Source organism: Myotis myotis, unplaced genomic scaffold (genome assembly GCF_014108235.1).
Source record: "Myotis myotis isolate mMyoMyo1 unplaced genomic scaffold, mMyoMyo1.p scaffold_m19_p_3, whole genome shotgun sequence".
Lineage (NCBI taxonomy): Eukaryota > Metazoa > Chordata > Mammalia > Chiroptera > Vespertilionidae > Myotis > Myotis myotis.
In genome coordinates this window covers 86,403,575-86,426,452 of record NW_023416335.1, presented here as the reverse complement: position 1 = coordinate 86,426,452, position 22,878 = coordinate 86,403,575, and the positions used below count along the sequence as shown (strand labels likewise).

General features: G+C 45.2%; 1 protein-coding gene across 9 annotated transcripts in view; it reads left to right on the top strand.

The window, feature by feature from the left end:
* The window catches only part of CAB39L (calcium binding protein 39 like), a 148,737-nt gene that overhangs the window by 96,914 nt on the left and 28,945 nt on the right, over positions 1-22,878 (top strand). For 8 of the 9 annotated variants that reach the window (XM_036299218.1, XM_036299215.1, XM_036299214.1 and 5 more), the window contains 3 exons: positions 4,678-4,846; positions 14,445-14,504; positions 16,709-16,774. In XM_036299218.1, the coding sequence (XP_036155111.1) occupies positions 4,678-4,846; positions 14,445-14,504; positions 16,709-16,774 (295 nt within the window). The remainder of the gene's footprint in view (positions 1-4,677; positions 4,847-14,444; positions 14,505-16,708; positions 16,775-22,878) is intronic. The other variant, XM_036299217.1, reaches the window with a different exon arrangement.

Sequence of the window (22,878 nt, the reverse complement as noted above, 5' to 3'; positions counted from 1 at the left end):
ATTTCAAGCTAAACTAGAAAGAAAATGGTGACAAGTAAAGTTGATTCTGATACAACTATTCCACTTAGGGCTTCTTGTTATCTGCCCTGTCTTCAGGGTCTCCTGTAATTCCCTCTTCCTTCACACTTAAACAGTCCTCAAATCTCATTAAAGATATTAATGGTAAAACAAACAAACAAAAAAACCCCACAAAACATGAAGTTTAGAAACAGATCTGGGTTGAAAACTTGCTTCTGTCGCTTACTAGCTGAATAACCTTGAGAAATCTAGCCTTATTTTCTCTAAGTTTCAATTTCATCATCTATAAAATGGTAAGAATAATACCTGGTTCTAAGTATTATTAAAAGGATTAAATGAAATAACATCAGTAGAGATACTAAATGCAATACCTGGAATATAACAAGTATACAATAAATGGTATCTACAAAACAGAAAGTGAAAAAATGGATTTAAAGTTTGGGTTAAAACATAAAAGAAGAAAAAAAAAGAAAAGAAAAACGTAAAAGGAGAATCACTATAATAGAGAATAAAAACCAGAGGAGTCATCACGAAATTGTTCATAATGGTTTCTTTGGGAGATATGCACTCCCTTTCTATATTATGCATTTCTAAAAATGTTTGAATTTTTAAATAATAAATATGTTATTACTTTGAATTAGAAAAAATTGAAATATTTAAAATATATATACTCTCTTCATTCTCAAAATTACCACTAAAGTTCTGACCCAAATTATCTCCTCTTGGACTCTTCCAAGCTGAAATCTCAGTTCCCCTACTCTCCAAGCCATTTTCCTCATTGCCACTCAACTGATCATATCTAGTTCCTGGGTAGTCTCCAAAGTCTAATATTTGTCATGGTTCCTGCCCTCAGGAACCTTATCTATAAGTAGAATAAATGAGATAAATATTTGTTCTTTACCAAACCTAAGGTTATTGTTATTGTGATTTTAAACTTAAGATAGGCTTAACTTGTGGACCACCTCTTTATATAATAGGCAATAAGCTATCGAAAGCCAATATCCTGGAGGGTAGTCAGATTAGAATGATATATGTTTATTACAGATCCCTTAAACCAGGAGTGGGAAACCTTTTTTCTGCCAAGGGCCATTTGAATATTTATAACATCATTCGCAGGCCATACAAAATTATCAACTTAAAAAAAAATTAGCTCATCCCTAATGCCTTGGCAGGGCCAGACCAAATGATTTCACAGGCCTTATACGGCCTATAGGATGGATGTTTCCCACCCCTGCTCTGAACCAACAGTCTTTATATTTTCTTAAGTCCTCTATGAATAAATGACAATGCTTTTCTCCTTCAATATTGTTCATTTTCTTAAAACCTTATTATATACTGTAGTATAACTCAAACCTAGATTTATTTCATTGTTAAATTTGACACTTAAAAAAATGTTATTAAATTAGAAATGGAACAGGTCTAGTATGCTATTCCTGAATTGTTCCCTACAATAGACATTGTGTTTTTCTAGTGTAGTTTTTTCTGTGAGCTGTAATTCTACTTCATGATTATAGTGAGTCAGTCAATCCAAAACTATTAATTACTGGTTATCTATTATATGCAAACTAGGGGCCTGGTGCATGAAATTCGTGCACTGTCACGCGGGGGCGGGGGTGGTCCCTCAGCCCAGCCTGCCCCCTCTCACATACTGGGAGCCCTCAGGGGATGTCCTAGTGACGGCTTAGGCCAGCTCCCTGCTCCCCTTGGGGAGCAGGCCTAAGCCGCAGTCTGTGGGAGGCGACTGGGCTAATCAGGGGAAGGCACCAGCCCCATCACCCCGCTGCTGCAGCCACTGCCAGTCACCGCAGCCACCAAGGTGTTTTCATTAACATGGACTCCAGTCCCTTCACCATGAAAAAATGACAACTTTCTTTAGGCATTTTCAAGATGTGTCTTTCATAGGATATGACATTTCTTTATTATTTTTTTTTATCCTCACCTGAGGATGTTTCCATTGATTTTTAGAGAATGTGGAAGAGAAAGGGAAAGACAGAGAGAAACATCAAAGTGAGAGGAACACTTTGATTGGTTGTCTCCTGCATGAGCGCTGACCTGGGCCCCAGCCAGGGAAGAGCCTGCAACATAGGTACATGCCCTTGGTCAGAATTGAACCCAGATCATGTGGTAGGCAGGCCGAGGCATTATCTACTGAGCCAAACCGTCTAGGGCAGGATGTGATATTTCTTAGCCCCTCCAGCAGCAGACCTTCGTTTTTTTCTCCAGGAGTGAGGTGGAAAAACCCTACATCACCTTCTTGGATTCTTATCACCCAAGTTACTAAGAATATTACCAGTGGCATACAGGGAGCTTAGCCAATGAGCGCTCAGAAAAGGTGTTTCCTCTGTAGTTCACACTGATCTCTGGCTCAGCCCTCGCCCAGGCCTAAGGCCTTAGGCCAGGCGTTAGGCCTGGGCAGGGGACCCCCCAGCCCTGTGCAATCGCCAACTCCGCCCCTGCCCAGGCCTCAGGCCTCTGGCTGGGGTGTTAGGCCTGGGCAGGGGACCCCCAGCCCGCTCTGATCGCAGGCTCCACCCCTGCCCAGGCCAGAGGGTGTTAGGCCTGGAAAGGGGACCCCCAGGCCGCTCCGATCGCCTGCCCAGGCCTAAGGCCTCTGGCCCGGGTCTTTGGTCTGGGCGGGGAGCCCCAGCCCGCTTCGATCACAGGCTCCACCCCTTCCCAGGCCTCAGGCCTCTGGCCAGGGCATTAGGCCTGGCAGGGAACCCCCAGCCCCGGGTGATTGCCGGCTCTGCCCCTACCAAGGCCTCTGGCTGGGGTGTCAGGCCTGGGCAGGGGACCGCCAGCCCCAGGCGATTTCTGGCTCCGCCCCTTCCCAGGCCTCAGGTCTCTGGACAGGCATTAGGCCTGGGCAGGGACCCCCAGCCCGCTCCGATGGCCCGCTCTGCCCCTGCCCAGGTCTCAGGCCTCTGGCCGGGGTGATCACCGGCTCCGCCTCCCCGGGTGGTGTCTGTCACTGCCCGCCCCACCTCCCCAGTCCCCGATCTGCGGCCTGGATTCTGCGGGCGGTGTCTGGCGCTGCCCACCCCACCTGCAGTATGCAAATTTAATGGCCAGCTTTGTTGGGTTAATTTGCATACTCTTCTGATTGGCTGGTGGGCATAGCGAAAGTACAGTCAATTAGCATCTTTGTCTTTTATTAGTGTAGATTATATATATCTATCCCTTATCTTTTTTCTGAACTCCAGATGGGTATATACTACTGCAAAGGTGATATCTCTAACTAGATATCAGGCATCTCAAAGTTAACATGGTCAAAGACAATCTCTTAATTTCTAACCTGTTCCTCGACTAGTTTATTCATTTTTAATGAATGGCACCACCATCTACCCAATTATATTTAAGCCCAAAACACAGAACTTATTCTTTAATCTTCAGTTTCACCCCAAATTGATTCCCCTGCCCTAGCTACATCAGCAAGTCCTGTTGACCCTTCCTTCAAACAATATGCATGACCTGAACCACAGCCAGCTATTTTACTACTACTACCCCAGTCCAAGCTACCATCATCTCTAGTTGGGCTTTCTTGCTTTAAACTCTCCAAAGACTTCCTATTGAAAGTCCTGTAGGTTATCAGGCCCCTGCCCTTCTCTGCACTCCTGCCACATTTCACACCATTCACTGCTCTTCCACTTGCACTTCAACTACACTGGCCTTCTCCTCTAACTCATCAAGCTGGTTCTTGCCTTAGAGCCTTTGTACAGTTAGTTGCCTTTGCTTGGAATCCTTTGCCTATTCCCTGGCGACACAATCTAAAGTAAATTAAATTAAGTAGTAGTTACACTCTAAATATACCTGTTGTTACCAGAGCCCTGGGTTCTAGGCTAGAAATAGAGTACCCACAGAATCATGACTCAGGTGAAGGTTCATTAAAGCTTTGTGCACAAAGGGAGACAACACTTAGAAAACAGGAAAGATGCTACTTTTTGAGCAATGGCTGGGGAGCAGTTTTAAAGGATTTTAGACAGGAAAGATGACATCTAAGTATAATGTCTAAGCATGTAGTGGTGGGGCTCTTTGATGCTTGCACAGTATATCATGTTTCTTCATGTGTCACATTTCTCATTAGCGTATTAAATCTCTACCCAGGGTGTGTTTTTTACTGTTATAATGTCGATAGGTCATGCAATAGTTGTTCTGGGGCTAAACTGCGCATGCATTAGGATTGGGATACTTTCCCCCAATAAAGCAGATCTCTGGCATTGCTTTGTCTGGCCTGTAATTGGGTGCAGGGTTTGAGGGGCAACCAAAGGAAATGCCAATCTTATCATGACAGGCTCAGCCTGTCACACTATTTTTATTCTCTTTAGTTTAAGAGCACTTCTCAGAAAATGAAGTTATCTTTTCATTTTTTATAGCCTGCCTCTTCCCCCACCAGATGTAACCTCTCTAAAATATGGAACAAGTGACCTTGACTAGGAAGCAAGTGACCTTGTCTGCTTACTGATGTACCCCCAGTACCTGGAATAATACCACACACATCATAGATGTTCAGTGGGCATTGGATGAATGGTGTTTGAAAGAACTATGACAAGTGCTATCTATGCCTCCATTAACAGCAGTATTGAAAAGGTTCTTTTGATACTATTAATATTATTTTGTTAATAGGATAACAGAGTTCTCTGTCTCTTGTTTATGCTTTAGATATGAAGCCCCACAGATTGCCTTACGTTGTGGAATTATGCTGAGAGAATGTATTCGACATGAACCACTTGCCAAAATCATCCTCTTTTCTAATCAATTCAGAGATTTCTTTAAGTATGTGGAGTTGTCAACATTTGATATTGCATCAGATGCCTTTGCTTCTTTTAAGGTAATTTTTTTTTCCTTAATAAAGTATATCACTTAGTTTCAGCATTTAGAGTCACGTGGCCTCTGAAGAAGCAATTTAATTTTAAAAAGCAGAAAATTCTATTCTTTGGCTTGGGCATAGACAAATGTGTATGATGTGGATCATAAGAGGCATTAGAAAATAGACTACAGTCTATTAGGCCAGTCTGCCACATCTCAACATACTGCCACAGCTAATACAGAATGAATTCCAATATATAAATAGGAAAAAACAGTACTCTATGTATGTCATACTTTTATTTATGTTAAAAACAAAGTGTATAAGCTTCCACTTAACGTGTATATGTATCAAATGCCTCTGGAGGGGTATCTGGGAAATAGAGTGTTTGCCTCCAAGGAAAGGAATTGGGTAGTGAAGGGAAGTGGAGAACTACATCTTTGAAAATGAAAGACATAATATTATTTTTATCAGTGTACTTTTAAAGTTCCACATGGTGGAACAAGCACTAATAAATTATATTGTATGTTTTTTATAATCTTACATATTCTTAGAAACTTTTTATATACTTTGTTATTATGTAGGTGTTTAATCTAACTTAGTTTTTAAATTAAAACATATTTTTAATTGTGGTAAAATGCACATAAAATTATCATTTTAACCATTGTTTAGTGTATACTTTAGTACATATTTATATTCATATTATCATATAACCAGTTTCTATTAAATAATTTTCCATTCCCCTCTCCCTCCAGCCACTGGCCACCACTTTCTACTTTCTGTTTCTATGAGTTTGATCGTCAAAAAGATGTTCAGAGAGCATATTAGAAAATACTGTAGCTAGTTTGCAAACTAAAATACTAGCACTTATACATCCAATGAATGATATCCCCTTCAGGTTTCTATTTTAGAAAGCCAGGTACTCATTCTTATGATTCTGTCATTGTTTAGTGTATTTGAAACTGGTATCAATGTTTGTGGCATGTTTATTTTTCTTTTTAAAAAATGTTTTTATTGAGTTTTAGAGAGAGAGAGGAAGGGAGATGAAGAAAGGAATAGAAACATTGATGAAAGAGAAACATCATTGATCAGCTGCCTCCTGCACACCTCCTATAGAGGATCAAGCCTGCCACCTGGGCATGTGCTCTGACCGGGAATTGAGCTGTGCCCTCCTGGTTCATGGGTTGATACTCAACCACTGAGCCATACTGGCCTGGCAGCATGTTCATTTTTCAATAATGGCAAATATTTAAAAAAAAAATACTTTTATTGATTTTAGAGAGGAAGGGAGAGGGAGAGAAAGATAGAAACATCAATGATGAGAGAGAACCATTGATCGGCTGCCTCCTGCATGCCCCCAACCATGGTTGAGCCCGCAGCCTGGACATGTGCTCTGACCGGTAATTGAACCGTGACCTCCTGGCTCATAGGTTGATGCTCAACCACTGAACCACGTTTGCAGGTTCAATTCCCAGTCGGAGCACATGCCCAGGTTGCGGGCTCATTCCCCTGTAAGGGGGCGTACAGGAGGCAGCCAATTGATGTTTCACTCTCACAATTGTGTTCATTTTTCAGTAATGGCAAATCTTTATGCTTAGAGGGCAGATAAAAGTTTTAGAAATAGCAAATAGCTATTTGACTTCCAGGTGGGGTAAAGTGGCCAATCAAATTAGTTAGAACTATATTGGGCTTTGGTTATAGTAATTATTGTGATAATAAAAAACAAATTTTAAAATAGCTAAAATGGAGCCTGATTTTCTTCATTGTCTAATAAATAGGCTTTCAATAGCTATATTAGAAGAGGAATTACAAACATATTTTAAGCTGATGACATAACAGCATCATTGAAAAAAAAGACTTTCAAGAAAGTTGATTATAAAATAGACAAGATCATTTAAATATACATATTCAAATTTGTTTCTTTAAAAGCATTTCAGCACTTTACTTGTTCTGTTTATATAATTCCAAACTACTTTTTTTTCAGGATATAACCATATATTTTAACTGTAATCCATATGTGACTTTTGATTTTTTATATATTATCATAAATACTGTTTCAGCCCTGAGCAGTGTGCCTCAGTTGGTTAGGTGTCAACCTGTGCACCAGAAAGTTACAGGTTCAATTCCCAGTCAGAGCACATGCCCAGGTTGTGGTCTCATTCCCCTGTAAGGGGGCGTGCAGGAGGCAGCCAATTGATGTTTCGCTCTCACAGCTCTCTCCCTCTCCTTTTCTCTCTCTCTAAAAATTAATTTTAAATCTTTCAATAAATAACTACATACATACATATTTCAACAATATTGACATAGTTCATATACTAATCTATACTAATAAAAGGGTAAAATGCTAATTAGACCAGACATCTTCCGGACAACCTTCTGGACATCCTTCTGGACAAAGCCACAGTGGTGGGGCCGAGGCAGAGGCAGAGGCAGAGGCAGTAGAGGGATTAGGCCAGCAGGCAGAGTGATTAGGGGTGATCAGGCAGGCAGACAGGTGAGCTGTTAGAGCCAGAGGTCCCAGATTGTGAGAGGGATGTTCCCGAGCGGTCCCGGTTTGGAGAGGGTGCAGGCTGGGCTGAGGGACACCCCCCCCTTGCACGAATTTCATACACCAGGCCTCTAGACTATATTAATAAAAGGGTAATATGCTAATTAGCCGGATGTCTTATGGTCATCCTTCCAGACAAAGCCACAGCAGCTGTGAGGGCTGAGGGCCAGTGGTGCAGGAGAGGCGGTGGCCTCAGGCCCGGTCCAGTCCCACCCGCGCCGCCGCCCCTCCTTCTGCAGAGGCGGCACTGGGAGAGGCGGCGGCACCATGGTCCCAGAGCCTCTGCAGAGGCTGGACAGGTTGCGACCACAGTGCCTCAACCTCCCCCAGCCCCTCCCCCAGCCAGCCTGGCCCCAGATCACCACCCTACAAGTGGGCGGGGGGGCGGGGCCAGCACTAAGAAGCAAGGGCCAAGGGCCCGCAGCCACGGAGGCCGGCTTTGGCAGCAGCAGTGGGATGATGGGGGTGGCACCTTCCCCTGATCAGCCAGTTGTCTCCCGCAGAGGGAAGCCAGAGGCAGCAGCAGTGGTGGGGTGATGGGGGTGGCACCTTCCCCTGATCCTCCTGGTCGCCTCCTGCAGAGGGAGGCCAGAATGCAGCTTAGGACATACCCTGAGGGCTCCCACACTGTGAGAGGGGGCAGGTAGGGCTGAGGGATCTCCCCAAGTGCACAAATTTTCATGCACCGGGCATCTAGTATTAACATATATTTTAATCTTGTTACTGTATGTAAACAATTATGATAAATAGTACTTTTTAATATCTCCCCACAGCCCTAGCCAGTGGATCATGCATCAGCCCGTGGACTGAAGGGTCGTGGGTTTGATTCCCAGTCAAGAGCACATACCTGGGTTGCAGGCTCAAACCCAGCCCTGGTCGAGGTGCCTGTGGGAGGCAACCAATCCATGGGTCCCTCTCACATTGATGTTTCCCTCCCTCTGTCTCTTCCCCTCCCTTCCACTCTCTCTAAAGATCAGTGGAAAAATATCCTCAGGTGAGGATTAATAACAACAACAAAAATAGCTCCCCAGAGGTAGAGAAAGGTGAAAGCAGTCATTGCTTGTACTGAAAAGTATATATTATCTATAGACTAGGAATTTACTCAGCCTGCTCTGAGAAGGTTCCTTAAATCTACTAAAAAGTATATTAGCCCACATGATGGCAGAGAGAATGTTAGAGGGAAGAAATAGAGGGAAGATTAGAGTGGAGCAGGAAGAAAGGGAAACTTCAGGAGAAGAAGAAAGGACCTGCAGGCTGGGCAGGGAGAGGGGCTTCCTTTGCCAAAGAAAAGAGAATGCTAGTCAGTGGACTTCACCCTGAAGATCGCCTGGTTAAGGGGTAGGCAAGGCTGGGTAGCTGCCTGTAACGCAATCTATGAAGGGAGCCACGATACCTCCGGAAATATAATGAAATGAGGAAAATTGAATTCATATGAACGGTCAGGGAGAATCCAATTGAGGATGACAGTTTGCTGTGGTACTTTTGTTTTAAGACAGGGTGTGCAGGTTTGTTTGGGACCAGGGCTGAATTGCCTGAGACAGTAAGTAGAGCAAAGGAGCTGCAGTCCCGTCGTCTCTAAAAGCTTGAGCCAAATCTGAAATAAAATATCAATCTAGAATCTGAGATTGAAGGAAGGATGGTCACCAGCCTGCTCAGGTTTTCCACAGGTCTCCATCCAGTCCTGCCTGCTCCCCAGATTCTCCCTGAGAAAACGGGAGAGAGGAAGAGCCCTTACCTGGAAGTCTGCGATAGATGGAAAAGAGCAAGGGAAAGAGAGAAGGGAAGAAGGAGAAATTAGGGAGAAGACAAGATGTAAAGAAAGGAAGAGGAAATCTAGAAAGAACAGCAAAGTGAGTGGAAGGAAGGAAGGGTTGGGGAGAGAGAGAGTTGACTGGTGGGTAGAGGGAAGGGGAGGGGGGAGGAAACATGGACATGTGTTCAGAGTGCTGTGAAACCCTAGGAGTCTTTTCATTTCACAGGCCTCTCAGTCTCACCTGGCAAAACAAAATGGTACAGTGACTACAGATGAACCCCACCTCCAAAAGAGTATATCTAGAGCACATGGTGAGAGCGGCCGTGGGGCATCAGATACGAAGAATGACATTTAACACAGAATATGATTTAATATTTTTCCAGCAAAATATCTGTGCATAAGCATCTTAGGAAATTTTTTCTATTAATAGATACTGTAATCCTATTTTTCCCTTTTCTATCTGATGATGGACACAGGTAGTTGCTTTAAAAAAAAACATAAGTAAGACTACACAAATAATTATAAACATAGTACAAATTTTAATGCAGATAAAAGCAAATACAGATGAATATGTATTTTTGGAAGTTTCCCCAAAGATTTTTCAACATTTAATAGAATAAACTATACTTGATAATAATGTCTTGTTATCATATGTTCAGCCCACTTTAATTTTCAGCACAATATTGACTCGCAAAAAATTCTGATGTTTTGATTTTTATTTCAGCATATTGTTTTGTTGAACTTAAAATTTAAATAACCGCCGAAACCGGTTTGGCTCAGTGGATAGAACGTCGGCCTGCGGACTGAAAGGTCCTAGGTTCGATTCCGGTCAAGGGCATGTACCTGGGTTGCGGGCACATCCCCAGTAGGAGATGTGCAGGAGGCGGCTGATCGATGTTTCTCTCTCATCGATGTTTCTAACTCTCTATCTCTCTCCCTTCCTCTCTGTAAAAAAATCAATAAAATAAAAAAATAAATAAAAAAAACAAGGGTAGAAAAAAAAAATTTAAATAACCAAAAAATTTTTCTAGTGTGCTATCAATATTGGAAATGCCAATTTTCTATGTTTTTCTAAAATTCTATGGTTAATCTATGTAACAATGACCTTAAGTCACTTTTCTTTTTTAAAGAAGCTGGTTTTAAGGGATATTGTTTATTTGGTTTGGTTTAAGTTCGGTTCTACATTAGTTTAGGCTTTGTGTTGTTGTTGTTTTTTTAAATATTCTTACTGATTTCAGAGAGGAAGAGAGAGGGTCGATAGAAACATCAATGATGAGAGAAAATCATTGACTGGCTGTGTCCTGTATGCCCACAATAGGGATGGAGCCCACAACCCAGATATGTGCCCTGACCTGGAATCAAACTATGACTTCCTGGTTCATAGGTCGATGCTCAACCACTGAGCCATGGTGGCTGGCCTGGGCTTTAATCTCTTAGACAAACCTCTTTTGTTTTGAGCTCCAAGATGACTGTTGCCCAATTTAGTCATTCATGTTTTAATGTTGTTAGTTTATGTTTTTGTCATGGTATTGTCTATAAATTGACCTTCCCCAAAAACGATTTCTTACAACCATGTTTTTTTCCATCCCCCCTCCAAGAATCAGGATGATTGAAGTAGTTTGAATTCCATCTCTCTGCCACCTGACTAGCTGTATGTCCTTGAGCAAGTTCATGTTTCTTATCTGTGCAATGAAGAAAATACTTCCTGCTTTGTGGAGTTGTGAAGATTAGAAATAATGTGTGTAAAGTACTCGGCACCCTTCCTTCCCCAGCATGTGGTAAACCCTTAACAAATGCAGCTGCTGCTGGTGGATCTAGTATCATGTTCATGCCATTGTGTATCTCTTAATTCCACCCACCACTAAAATATCAACATCCCATTTGTTTTTAAAGCATAATACTTATACTATGCAAAACTTAGATCTGTTAAACAGAATTGTTAGGAGGTGGGATGAAACAGTATATACTGTTTCAAATTTTTAAATTTTAAATTCTTTAAAATTTGAACTTTATTTTTATTTGCAATTTTCTGCTTTTTCCTTTTTGGGTAAAATCCTAGCTAGTTTCTTTTTTCCCCACTCCATTATATGCTCTATAATAATGCTGCAATTATATTTGTCTATGTATTATGTGTATATATGCACGTGTTTATGTTCAGCAGGTTCTCAAATAATGTCACCTATATATATAATCTATATACATAAAAGGCTAATATGCTAGGTGTCCCTCTGCCCATCTGACTGGTCACTATGATGCGCACTGACCACCAGGCGGCAGATGCTCAACCCAGGAGCTGCTGAGCTGCAGTGACTTGGCAGCAGCAGTTCTCAGGTGACACACCCCAAAACCAGAGAGGAGGAAGCCCGATTCCTCGTGGGGCTGTGTAATTCCAACTTCGGCCGTGGTTTATGTTGTTGCTGGGGCACTGTTGGCCTCGAATCTGGTTTACTGCACACTTATGTTTGCATTCCACACCCTGTACGACAGCAACTTTGCAGAGTGCCCTCTTGCACTTGGGGACCCCTCGGGGGATGTTGGAGAGCAGGTTTCAGCCCGATCCCCACAGGCCAAGCTGAGAGACCCCACCTGCCAAAGTGACCCCGCTCCGCAGATGCCAGGGAGGGAGCATGGGAGGCTGGCTCCAGGGTGTGTCCAGCCCATCTTGCCCAGTCCCACCCTGCCAGCTACCTTCTAATTAATTTCCTTTCAATGTGCACCAGGTCACTAGTTTCATTATAACATTGTTGAGATGCTATAGGAACTTAACTCTTACTTATGTCAATTAGCCTATGGTAGAATTGGTTGGTTTGTTTTTTTGTGTATGGGGTTTTTTTTGGTGGGGGGAGAGGGGGCTTGGTTAATCTTCACCAGAGGATATATTTTTCATTGATTTTTTTAGAGAGAGACACATTGGTTGTCTCCCGATCAGGGCTGGAGAATTAAACCTGCAACCCAGGTATGTGCCCTTGATTGGGAATTGAACCTGAGACCCTTCAGTGCACTGGCCGATACTCTATTCACTGAGTCACACCAGGCAGGGCAAAGTTGGTTTTGTTTCACTTAAAGTTACAGAACTTAATGACAATGTTAAGTGAGGACTTACTGTATATACATAGTATAATCCCTCCAGTTTTGTGCATACATTTATTATATACATAAACTAGAGGCCTGATGCATGAAATTCGTGCAAGGGGCTCAGCCCTTGCAGCCCCAACTTTATCTGGAAGGTAGTCCGGATGGTTGTTCTGCTGTTTGGTCTAATTAGCATATTAGGTCTTTATTATATAGGATGTTAGGGTATAGCTATGAATATATAATATATGCATACTCAAGTGTAAGAGCATGTGTGAGAAAGAATACAAATCATTTAATGGTCGTATCCATTATATACATGTGCTGGAGAAATTCTATCCTACCATATTCTTCTATTATTGAATTTTTAAGTTATTTCAAATTTTTTCCCCTTAGAATTTTGAAGGAGAGGTTACTAACAGAGCTCCCTCCTGATTCTTTGGTGTATTACTAATGTGTAGTGAACAGAACATCTTTCCAGGCAGCATGCAGTGGCAGAGTGCTTTTTGTGTTGCTACTGTTGCTGCATGTGCAGGCTCTGGGGCAGAGGGAGAACATGGGCCAAACTCTCAAGGCTGACAACTTGTGGCGGGTGGAGAACTCCCATGGTGCATCAGTCCTGGGTCAGCTCAGAAAAATCACTGATACTGCTGAGGAGCTTTAGGAAAGGGGTTGTCTGCAAATTAGGTATTCCAAATATCCATCTAGGAAAAGATTAGGGACCCCAAAGGAGGCTGTAGGACTACCTTACTCTCTCAAGGGTCTGTGATAGAGGAATAGTTTGAATTTTTACTTCAAACAGGCCATGACTGAATCTCTGTAAAAGATCCCCCCATTTTTTATCCTCACCCAAGGATATGTTTTTTATTGATTTTTAGAGAGACAGAAAAAAGGAGAGCTAGAGAAACATGGATGTGAGAAAGAAACATCGATCAGTTGCCTCCTGTACACACTGTACCTAACTGGGGAATCGAACCTGAAACTTTGGTGTGTACCCTGATCTGGAATTGAACCCATGCTCCAACCAACTGAGCCACCCAGCCAGGGAAGTTTTCAACTTTGAAAGGGTGCATTGTGCTAATGTGTAACTCACAGCCCATTAACCCCAGAGCAGGACAATTTGAGATGGCCCCCGTTTTAAAAATTACAGTTCCAGAACAGCACATTTGTTTGGCTTCAGTGTTCTACAGGGAAAAAGTACCATATTTCCACTGATAGGCCCAATGGTCAATCATGAAATGAAGTTAGTCTCATTGTTTTTGAACTTGAAAATTATAATACAAAATGCTTTAAATATTTTAATTTTTATTAAAATAGAAATATATGGATTTTACCATTGCTGCTGCCTTCTTTGTGAGATTATTGTATCTTCTATATGCTTTTAGGAAGTTTTAATTAAATATGTACTAAAGTATAAGAATTTATTTTGGAAAATTGTGAAATTCTTGTTAGGTTTTTAATTAAATTTTGAATGAAACCTAAATAGGGTATTTAGCCTCTAAGCTTATAAAAGGGATTAGGTGAAGCTTGTTTTCTTTCCACATTAAGGTGAATTAAGGATATGATTTAGGTGTGATTTGAAAACAGTCAAACGTTCCTTTATGCTTTTGTCCAGTTTTCTGAGAGTTATGTCTGTAATAAGATCAGGCTGCTTGTCTTCAACTTTGAAAGGGTGCATTGTGCTACTGTGTAACTCACAGCCCATTAACCCCAGAGCAGGGAGATATGAGATGGCCCTGCTAAATGTCATTCTTGTGCTTCCCAGCATCCTAGGCAACTCTATTTTAAAAGTGGTTAAGAAAAAAACTAAAGCTTAAAATCCTTTAAAATCTGTTAACTTATGAGATATGGTTTTAGTCCATTAAAAAAATGATTAGTTATTAATGATACTTTTAAAAGATCATAAACTTTATTTGAATATTATATCGTATGCACAATGTAGAGTTGTGGCTTGAAGAAATTATTCTGTAAACTCATCTCTAAAATACCATTTGTTTTAGTAACTAAATTATTTCCATAATTTAACAATAATATAAATTTAAAACACACTTGTTTTTAACATGAAACAAGCTTGTGTTTCACATCTTAAACTAAGAATGGAAATAATTTTCTGATATAAACAAAAAGTTTCTTCTGAAACTTACATGTTTCAAATTAGTGGACTTATTAAATCTTAGAAGGAAAAGACAGAATTTTAAAAAACTTTTTAGCTATGATCATTTTGTTTCACTTGTTTCTTCTTTCTCTAGGATTTACTAACCAGACATAAAGTGTTGGTAGCAGACTTCTTAGAACAAAATTATGACACTGTAAGTAGAAGTTATTTTTAAGTCTTACCTTATTCTCTCCTCCCTCCCTCCCTCCCTCCCTTCCTTCCTCCCTCCCTCCTTTCCTTTCTCCCTCCCTCTCTCTCAAATTTATGAGCACTTATTCCTGTTTATCATCCACTATAGAAATCCACCATGTCAACCATACATCCAATTGGTCTTTTACCCAGAAGCCAGGTCATCAGGAAACCTTATGGAAAATTGGCAATGGCAGGAGATCAGGGCTTTCTCATTTTTCATATCTCTTCCTAGTGTTATGCTCTGGAGCTCCAAGAAACAACTAGCACCTGCTCACCTTGATCTAGACTTAAGAGCATCCATGTTGCCCTTAAGAGCCAGTAGGTAACTCTTCCATATGGAAGAACACCCAACCCTTACTAAGATAAGTCATTTGACCTGGTCAATAATTAGTTTTACTTACTAGTAGAAATACCAAAATATTTCTATTTTCTGACTCCCTTCTCTAATGGTGAATCCAGCTCATCCTTTTGTCATTTGGATTAATGTGACACTTCTAGCAAGCTTTCGCTAACACACCCTTACACAGTCACATCCTTACGCGCGCGCGCGCGCGCGCGTGCGCGCGCACACACACACACACACACACACCCTCCTGACCTCCCTCCCCTGCCCCTCTCTCACTGTTTACCGTGTATTATTGTGTTGTGGCTGCATCTAACTAGCCAGTCCTTGAGCTCCCTGAGAGGCAGAATTTTATCTGTTGAACACAAAGGTTCAGAGTACAATATAGATTTTAGAGTCTGCTTGTTTGGCTTCAAGACCCAGCTCTCCCTCTTACTAATTGCGTGACCCTGGGCAAGTTCCTGTAACTACTTGAAAATAAACATTTTAATGCCTACCTCATAGGGCTGTGGTAGGAATTTGACAAGATTTGAAGTTTTCAAGATAGTACCATGGTAAGCACTCAGTATTAAGTTTTATCATTATTACTTGTATCCCTAATACCTAGAATAAATAATAAGTCCTTCATACATAATAAGTCTAGTTACTGTGACTTTAATGTGAACTACATGCTTCTTTTATACTTTTCACTTTCTTAATTCTCTCAGTAATTATCATCAGTGTGCTCAGCTTGCCTTCATCTCACTCGAGCACACACGCATTCCTCCCACTTGGCTCTCTGAGGACCAGAACTGTTTTGTACCTTCTTCAGCCTCTGAGCACTGTAGCTTTCAATTCTCTGCTCGTCTTGCTCCTTCCACCTTAGTAATCCCTGAGTGCATCAACACATGGTGGGAAGTTGACACTGAGCTTCCCCAGCTGCTGGCTTCCTGAATTGATTGAAGGGCCTAAGTAATGATTGATGTTCGACCACAATAGGAAACAGGGGCTCCAAACACCAGTGTCCCCCAACCTCTGGGGAGAGTAGAGGTGCTCCAGAGAGGCTAGTTGGGATTGGCATTGCCGTCTTGCAGCAAAAGTAGCCCTAGTTCCTCTACATCAGTGGTTCTCAACCTTCCTAATGCCGTGACCCTTTAATATAGTTCCTCATGTTGTAGTGACCCCCAATTTCATTGTTACAAATTGAACATAATTAAAGCATAGCAATTAATCACAAAAACAATATGTAATTGTATATATGTTTTCTGATGGTCTTAGGCGATCCCTGTGAAAGGGTCGTTCAACCCCCAAAGGGGTCGCAACCCACAGGTTGAGAACCGCTGCTCTACATGTTCATGCTATGAATTTGACAATTTGATTTTTAATGAGTTGCCAGGTGAAACCCTAAATTATTTAATCTTTCTCAAATTATTCATAGACTACCAGCAAGTCTACATAAACAGATTTCTTTAATATGGCATAAAATGCGTTGTCTTGCAACTCAATAGATGTTTTATTCAAAATGATTTATTATGAGTATTCAATTACTACATTTTTCTACCCTATTTATAATTTGCAGAACTAAAATAAAATAGAGAAGTATGTCTCTTGTATCACTTGACCTTCCCACTCTCGATGTCTTTACGTGCAAAAGAGGATGGGGAAAGGGGAACCTCCCAGTGGACAGTGGTGGTCAGTCGTTAAACACACAGAGATAGAAAGCACAGCAGCTGGGCTGCGCTGGACTTGGGGATTGGGGATTTACTTACTTCTGAAGCAAGTACGCAAACCTAATGCAGAGAAATAACTATTAGTTTTACACTGTAATATTTTTTTTTCATTAGATTTTTGAAGACTATGAGAAATTGCTTCAGTCTGAGAATTATGTGACTAAGAGACAATCTTTAAAGGTAATATCAAATTTAACTTAGTGTCTCCATAAATTGATGTCTTGGTATTAAATGATTGGTTTATTTGTAAGCAAGTAAATATAGAAAAATTTAAGTGTCCTTTTTGTAACTTGAGAAATAGTTTATGTTACAACTATACTTTATAGCAAAATAATGTAAGTGTCTTGCCTCAAATACTTTTTAGAAGTAACTATAAATAATAAGTATGTGCTACTATACAAAAAGTGTGTTGTGTGTGACCACAACTTGAGATTACTAGTATATCTCAATTTGAGATTATATCTCCTATGAAATTCCTGTGGAAATGCCATTCTCCCTCATCAAACAGGGAGCCCAGCAGAGCAGGGCTACATCTGTCTGTGAGTGGCCTTCCCTCCCTCAGTGAAAAGTGCCTGGAAGCAGCCATTTATCCAGGAGGGACATTTCTTGCGTATTCTGCCCAGATACAGTAAACCCTTAATTTTTCAGACTTTGATTTAATGAACTTCAGATTTAACGGATAAAATTTCTGGTCCATATGTCATGTGTGAAAATTAATACCCTGATTATTTTAAAATGCTTTTAACTAAGATTTGCTTATAATTAACAGGTTATTTTGTTATTCATTCACTGTTATTTTTAACAAATTTTAGCGAATAGTCCATATGTTGGGAAAAACACTAGTAATTTTGTTGAAATAAATATTATATACCTACAATTATAGTCTACATATTTAAATCCAACAGTCACCACCCATAAACAGTGTTCAGCGAATGATTAGCATGTGATCACACCTCATGCATGGTCATTGGTTCTGTTGTCCAATGGCATGACTTTCTGCAGCAGCTTTAACTGATGTTCCCACCTGTGCTAAGCCACACCCCACCATGTGCAGTTGTTTACTTGAGGTGACTGGTGAATGCATGCATTTACTAGATCTATTCAGTATAAATTTAAAATTACAATAATACATATAGAAAACTTTTCTGTGAAATTAAACTCTTCATGATTACTTAATTTTAGTTACACAAACATCCTATCTAATAAAAGAGAAACATGGTAATTGGCGTACAACCGCTACCCTTCCCATTGGCTAATCAGCAAGATATGCAAATTAACTGCCAGCCAAGATGGCAGCCGGCAGCCAGGCAGCTTGAAACTAACATGAGGCTTGCTTGCTTCAGTGATGGAGGACTCCAACATTCCCCGCCTGCCTTGCAGGCCTCTGAGCCTGCAGTTTAAGAAACACTGTAACAAATATAGAAGCTAAACAAAACCCCAGAAACCAGCTTTCAGCGAGCCTGGGATCTCAGAGCTAGAGTTGATACAGAGTTTCGATTATAGAACCTAAACAAACCAGATACCTACTTTCAGCAGCTAGGTCTCAGAGCTGGAGCCAGAGCTAAAGCTGGCCCAGAATAAAAAAAAAAGGAGCGGTTGGGAGCTTCAGTCCCAGCCTGAAAAAGGCCTCAGCCCCTCACCCAGACTGGCCAGGCACCCCAGTAGGGACCCCCACCCTGAAAGGTGTGTGACCAGCTGCAAACAGCCATCATCCCCTCATCCAGGCTGGCCAGGCATCCCAGTGGGGACCCCCACCCTGATCCAGGACACCCTTCAGGGCAAACCAGCCAGACCCCACCCATGCACCAGGCCTCTATTCTATATAGGAAAAGGGTAATATGCCTCCCAGCACCGGGATCAGCGTGACAGGGGGCAGCGCCCAAACCCCCTGATCGCCCTGCGGCTCTGTGTGTGACAGGGGGTGGGGCCACAACCTCTCTATCGGCCATGCTCTGTTCCTGACAAGGAAAGGTGCCCCAACCCCCTGATTGGCCCAGCTCTGTGCCTGATAGGGGGAGCTCCCCAACCCCCTGAGGCTCTGTGTGTGACAGAGTGCGGCGCCCCAACCCCCCCACCCCACGGGCCCTGCTCTGTGTGTGACGGGGTAGAGCTATAACCTCCCCATCGGCCCTGCCCTGAGTGTGACTGTGGCGGCACCCCAACCCCCTGATCTGCCCTGCTCTGTGTGTGACAGGGGTGGTGCCCCAACTCCCCTATCGGCCCTACTCTGTGAGTGACAGGGGGGAGCTCCTCAACCCCCTGATGGCCCTGCTCTGTGCGTGACAGGGGGGAGCTCCCCAACCCCCTGGTGGGCCCTGCTCTGTGCGTGACAGGGGGGAGCTCCCCAACCCCCTGATCGCCCCTGCTCTGTGTGTGACAGGGGGGAGCTCCTCAACCCCGATTGACCCTGCTCTGTGCATGACAGGGGGTGGTGCCACAACCTCCCCATCGACCCTGCCTTGAGTGTGACAGGGGCAGTGCCCCAACCCCCCAATCAGCCCTGCTCTGAGCCCGACCAGGGGCTGCACCTAGGGATTGGGCCTGCCCTCTGCCACCCAGGAGCAGGCCTAAGCCAGCAGGTCGTTATCTCCCGAGGGGTCCCAGACTGCGAGAGGGCACAGGCCAGGCTGAGGGACGCCCCCCCCCGAGTGCACAAATTTTTGTGCACCAGGCCTCTAGTCTACACTAATAAAAGAGAAACATGGTAATTAGTGTCACTCCGCTACCCTTCCCATTGGCTAATCAGCAAGATATGCAAATTAACTGACAGCCAAGATGGCGGCCGGCAGCCAGGCAGCTTGAAACTAACATGAGGCTTGCTTGCCTCAGTGACGGAGGAAACCAACGTTCCCCGCCTGCGGCTGCAGGCCTCAAGCCTGCAGTTTAAGAAACTATGTAACAAATACCGCCAGGCTTCAGCCAGTAGGATTGCAACATTGTAAGCAAAGCCCAGAAACCTACTTTCAGCAGCGGAGGCCTAAGAGCTGGAGCCAAGCCTCAAGCTAAAGCTGGCCCAGAATAAAAAAAAAAAAAAGGAAAAAAGGAGCGGTTGGGAGCTTCAGTCACCCCCAGTCTGAAAACAACCCTCAGCCCCTCACCCAGACTGGCCAGGCACCCCAGTGGGGACCCCCACCCTGAAGGGTGTGTGACCAGCTGCAAACAGCCATCATCCCCTCACCCAGGCTGGCCAGGTACCCCAGTGGGGACCCCCACCCTGATCCAGGACACACTTCAGGGCAAACCAGCCGGCCCCCACCCGTGCACCAGGCCTCTATGCTATATAGTAAAAGGGTAATATGCCTCCCAGCACCGGGATCAGCGGAGCCGCGAGGCCTCCCGGCACTGGGATCAGCGTGACAGTGGGCAGCGCCCAAACCCCCTGATCGGCCCTGCTCTGTGTGTGACAGATGCGGCACCCCAACCCCCCCACAGTCCCTACGGGCCCTGCTCTGTGTGTGACAGGGTAGAGCCATAACCTCCCCATCAGCCCTGCTCTGTGTGTGACAGTGGTGGTGCCCCAACCCCCTGATCCGCCCTGCTCTGTGGGTGATAGAGGGCGGTGCCCCAACCCGCTGATCCGCCCTGCTCTGTGTGTGACAGGGGACGGTGCCCCAACTCCCCTATCGGCCCTACTCTGTGAGTGACAGAGGGGAGCTCCCCAACCCCTTGATGGGCCCTGCTCTGTGCATGACAGGGTACGGACCCCCAACCCCCCTGATGGGCCCTGCTCTGTGCATGACAGGGTATGGAGCCCACCCCCCTGATGGGCCCTGCTCTGTGCGTGATGGGGTGGCACTGCAACCTCCCCATCGACTCTGCCTTGAGTGTGACAGGGGGCGGTGCCTCAACCCCCCAATCGGCCCTACCCTGAGCGTGACTGAGGGTGGCATCGCAACCTCCCAATCTGCCCTGCTTTGTGCATGACAGGGGGCGGCGCCCCAACTCCCCAATCGGCTCTGCTCTGAGCCTGACCAGGGGCTGCACCTAGGGATTGGGCCTGCCCTCTGCCACCCGGGAGCAGGCCTAAGCCAGCAGGTCGTTATCTCCCGAGGGGTCCCAGACTGGGAGAGGGCACAGGCCAGGCTGATGGACCCCCCCTCCCCCCCAAGTGCATAAATTTTTGTGCAGCAGGCCTCTAGTCCTATCTAATAAAAGAGAAAGATGGTAATTGGCGTACGACCGCTACCCTTCCCATTGGCTAATCAGGGAGATATGCAAATTAACTGTCAGCCAAGATGGCGGCCGGCAGCCAGGGAGCTGATGCAAACAGGGAGGCTTGCTTGCTTCAGTGATGGAGGACTCCAATGTTCCCTGCCTGACTTGCCGGCTTCTCCGCTGCAACTCTAAGCAACTATGTTGCAAATATAGAAGCTAAAAAAAACCCAGAAACCTGCTTTACTCAGCCGGGCTTCAGCCAGTCGGACCGTAACATTGTAACAAATACAGACAGTAAACAAAGGCCAGAAACCTGTTTTCAGCAGCCGAGGCCTCAGAGCTAAAGCTGGCCCAGAATAAAAAAAAAAAAAGAAAGAAAAAAAGGAGCGGTTGGGAATTTCAGTCACCCGTCAGCCTGAAAACGGCCCTCAGCCCCTCACCCAGACTGGCCAGGCACCCCAGTGGGGACTCCCACCCTGATCCAGGACACCCTTCAGGGCAAACCAGCCAGCCCCACCTGTGCACCAGGCCTCTATTCTATATAGTAAAAGGGTAATATGCCTCCCGGCACCAGGATCAGCGGAGCCGCAAGGCCTCCCAGCACCAGGATCAGCATGACAGGGGGCAGCGCCCAAACCCCCTGATCGCCCTGCGGCTCTGTGTGTGACAGGGTGCAACGCCCTAACCCCCTGGTCGGCCCTGCTCCATGGGTGATAGAGGGCGGCGCCCCAACCCCCCTCCCCCACGGGCCCTGCTCTGTGTGTGACGGGGTAGAGCCCTAACCCCCTGATCGCCCTGCTCTGTGTGTGACAGGGTGCAGCGCCCCAACCCCCTGATCGGCCCTGCTCTGTGGGTGATAGAGGGCACCCCCCCCCACACACGGGCCCTGCTCTGTGTCTGGCGGGGTAGAGCCATAACCTCCCCATCGGCCCTGCCCTGAGTGTGACAGTGGCGGTGCCCCAACCCCCTGATTGGCCCTGCTCTGTGGGTGATAGAGGGAAGCGCCCCAACTCCTGATCCACCCTGCTCTGTGTGTGACAGGGGGCGGTGCCCCAACCCCCCTGATGGGCCCTGCTCTGTGAGTGACAGTGGGGAGCTCCTCAACCCCCTGATCAGCCCTGCTCTGTGTGTGACAGGGTACGGAGCCCCAACCCCCCTGATGGGCCCTGCTCTGTGCGTGACAGGCTGTGGCACTGCAACTTCCCTATCGACCCTGCCTCGAGTGTGACAGGGGGCGGTGCCCCAACTCCCCTATTGGCCCTACTCTGTGCGTGACAGGGGGGAACTCCTCAACCCCCTGATCGGCCCTGCTCTGTGCGTGACAGGGGGAGCTCCTCAACCCCCTGATCAACCCTGCTCTGTGTGTGTCATGGTATGGAGCCCCAACCCCCCTGATGGGCCCTGCTCTGTGCATGACAGGGGGCAGCGCCCCAACCCCCTCATTGGCCCTGCTCTGTGCGTGGCAGGGGGTGGCACCGCAACTTCCCTATCGACCCTGCCTTGAGTGTGACAGGGGGCGGTGCCCCAACCCCCCAATCGGCCGTACCCTGAGCGTGACTAGGGGTGGCATCGTAACCTCCAGATCCGCCCTGCTCTGTGCATGACAGGGGCGGCACCCCAACTCCCCAATCGGCCCTGCTCTGAGCCTGACCAGAGGCTGAACCTAGGGATTGGGCCTGTCCTCTGCCACCCGGGAGCAGGCCTAAGCCAGCAGGTCGTTATCTCCCGAGCGGTCCCAGACTGCGAGAGGGCACAGGCCGGGCTGAGGGACCCCCTTCCCCCCCGAGTGCACAAATTTTTGTGCAGCGGGCCTCTAGTCCTATATAATAAAAGAGAAACATGCAAATTAACCATCCCTCTGCTGTGCTTAAGCCACGTCCACCAGCCAATGAGGAGTGGGTATGCAATTTAACCCAACAAAGATGGCAGGTAATTTGCATGCACAGAGCAGAGTGGGAGAGCCAGCAGCTTGGGGCGGATGTGGCTCCCTCGGTCGCTCCCTTGGGGGGACATGGCTCCCTTGGTCACCGGATGGAGAGCAGAGCATGGGAGCCGGAGGCTTGGGGGGACGTGGCTCAGTTGGTCCAGAAAACCCAGAGCATGGAGAGCACCAGGAATTCTGGGAATAG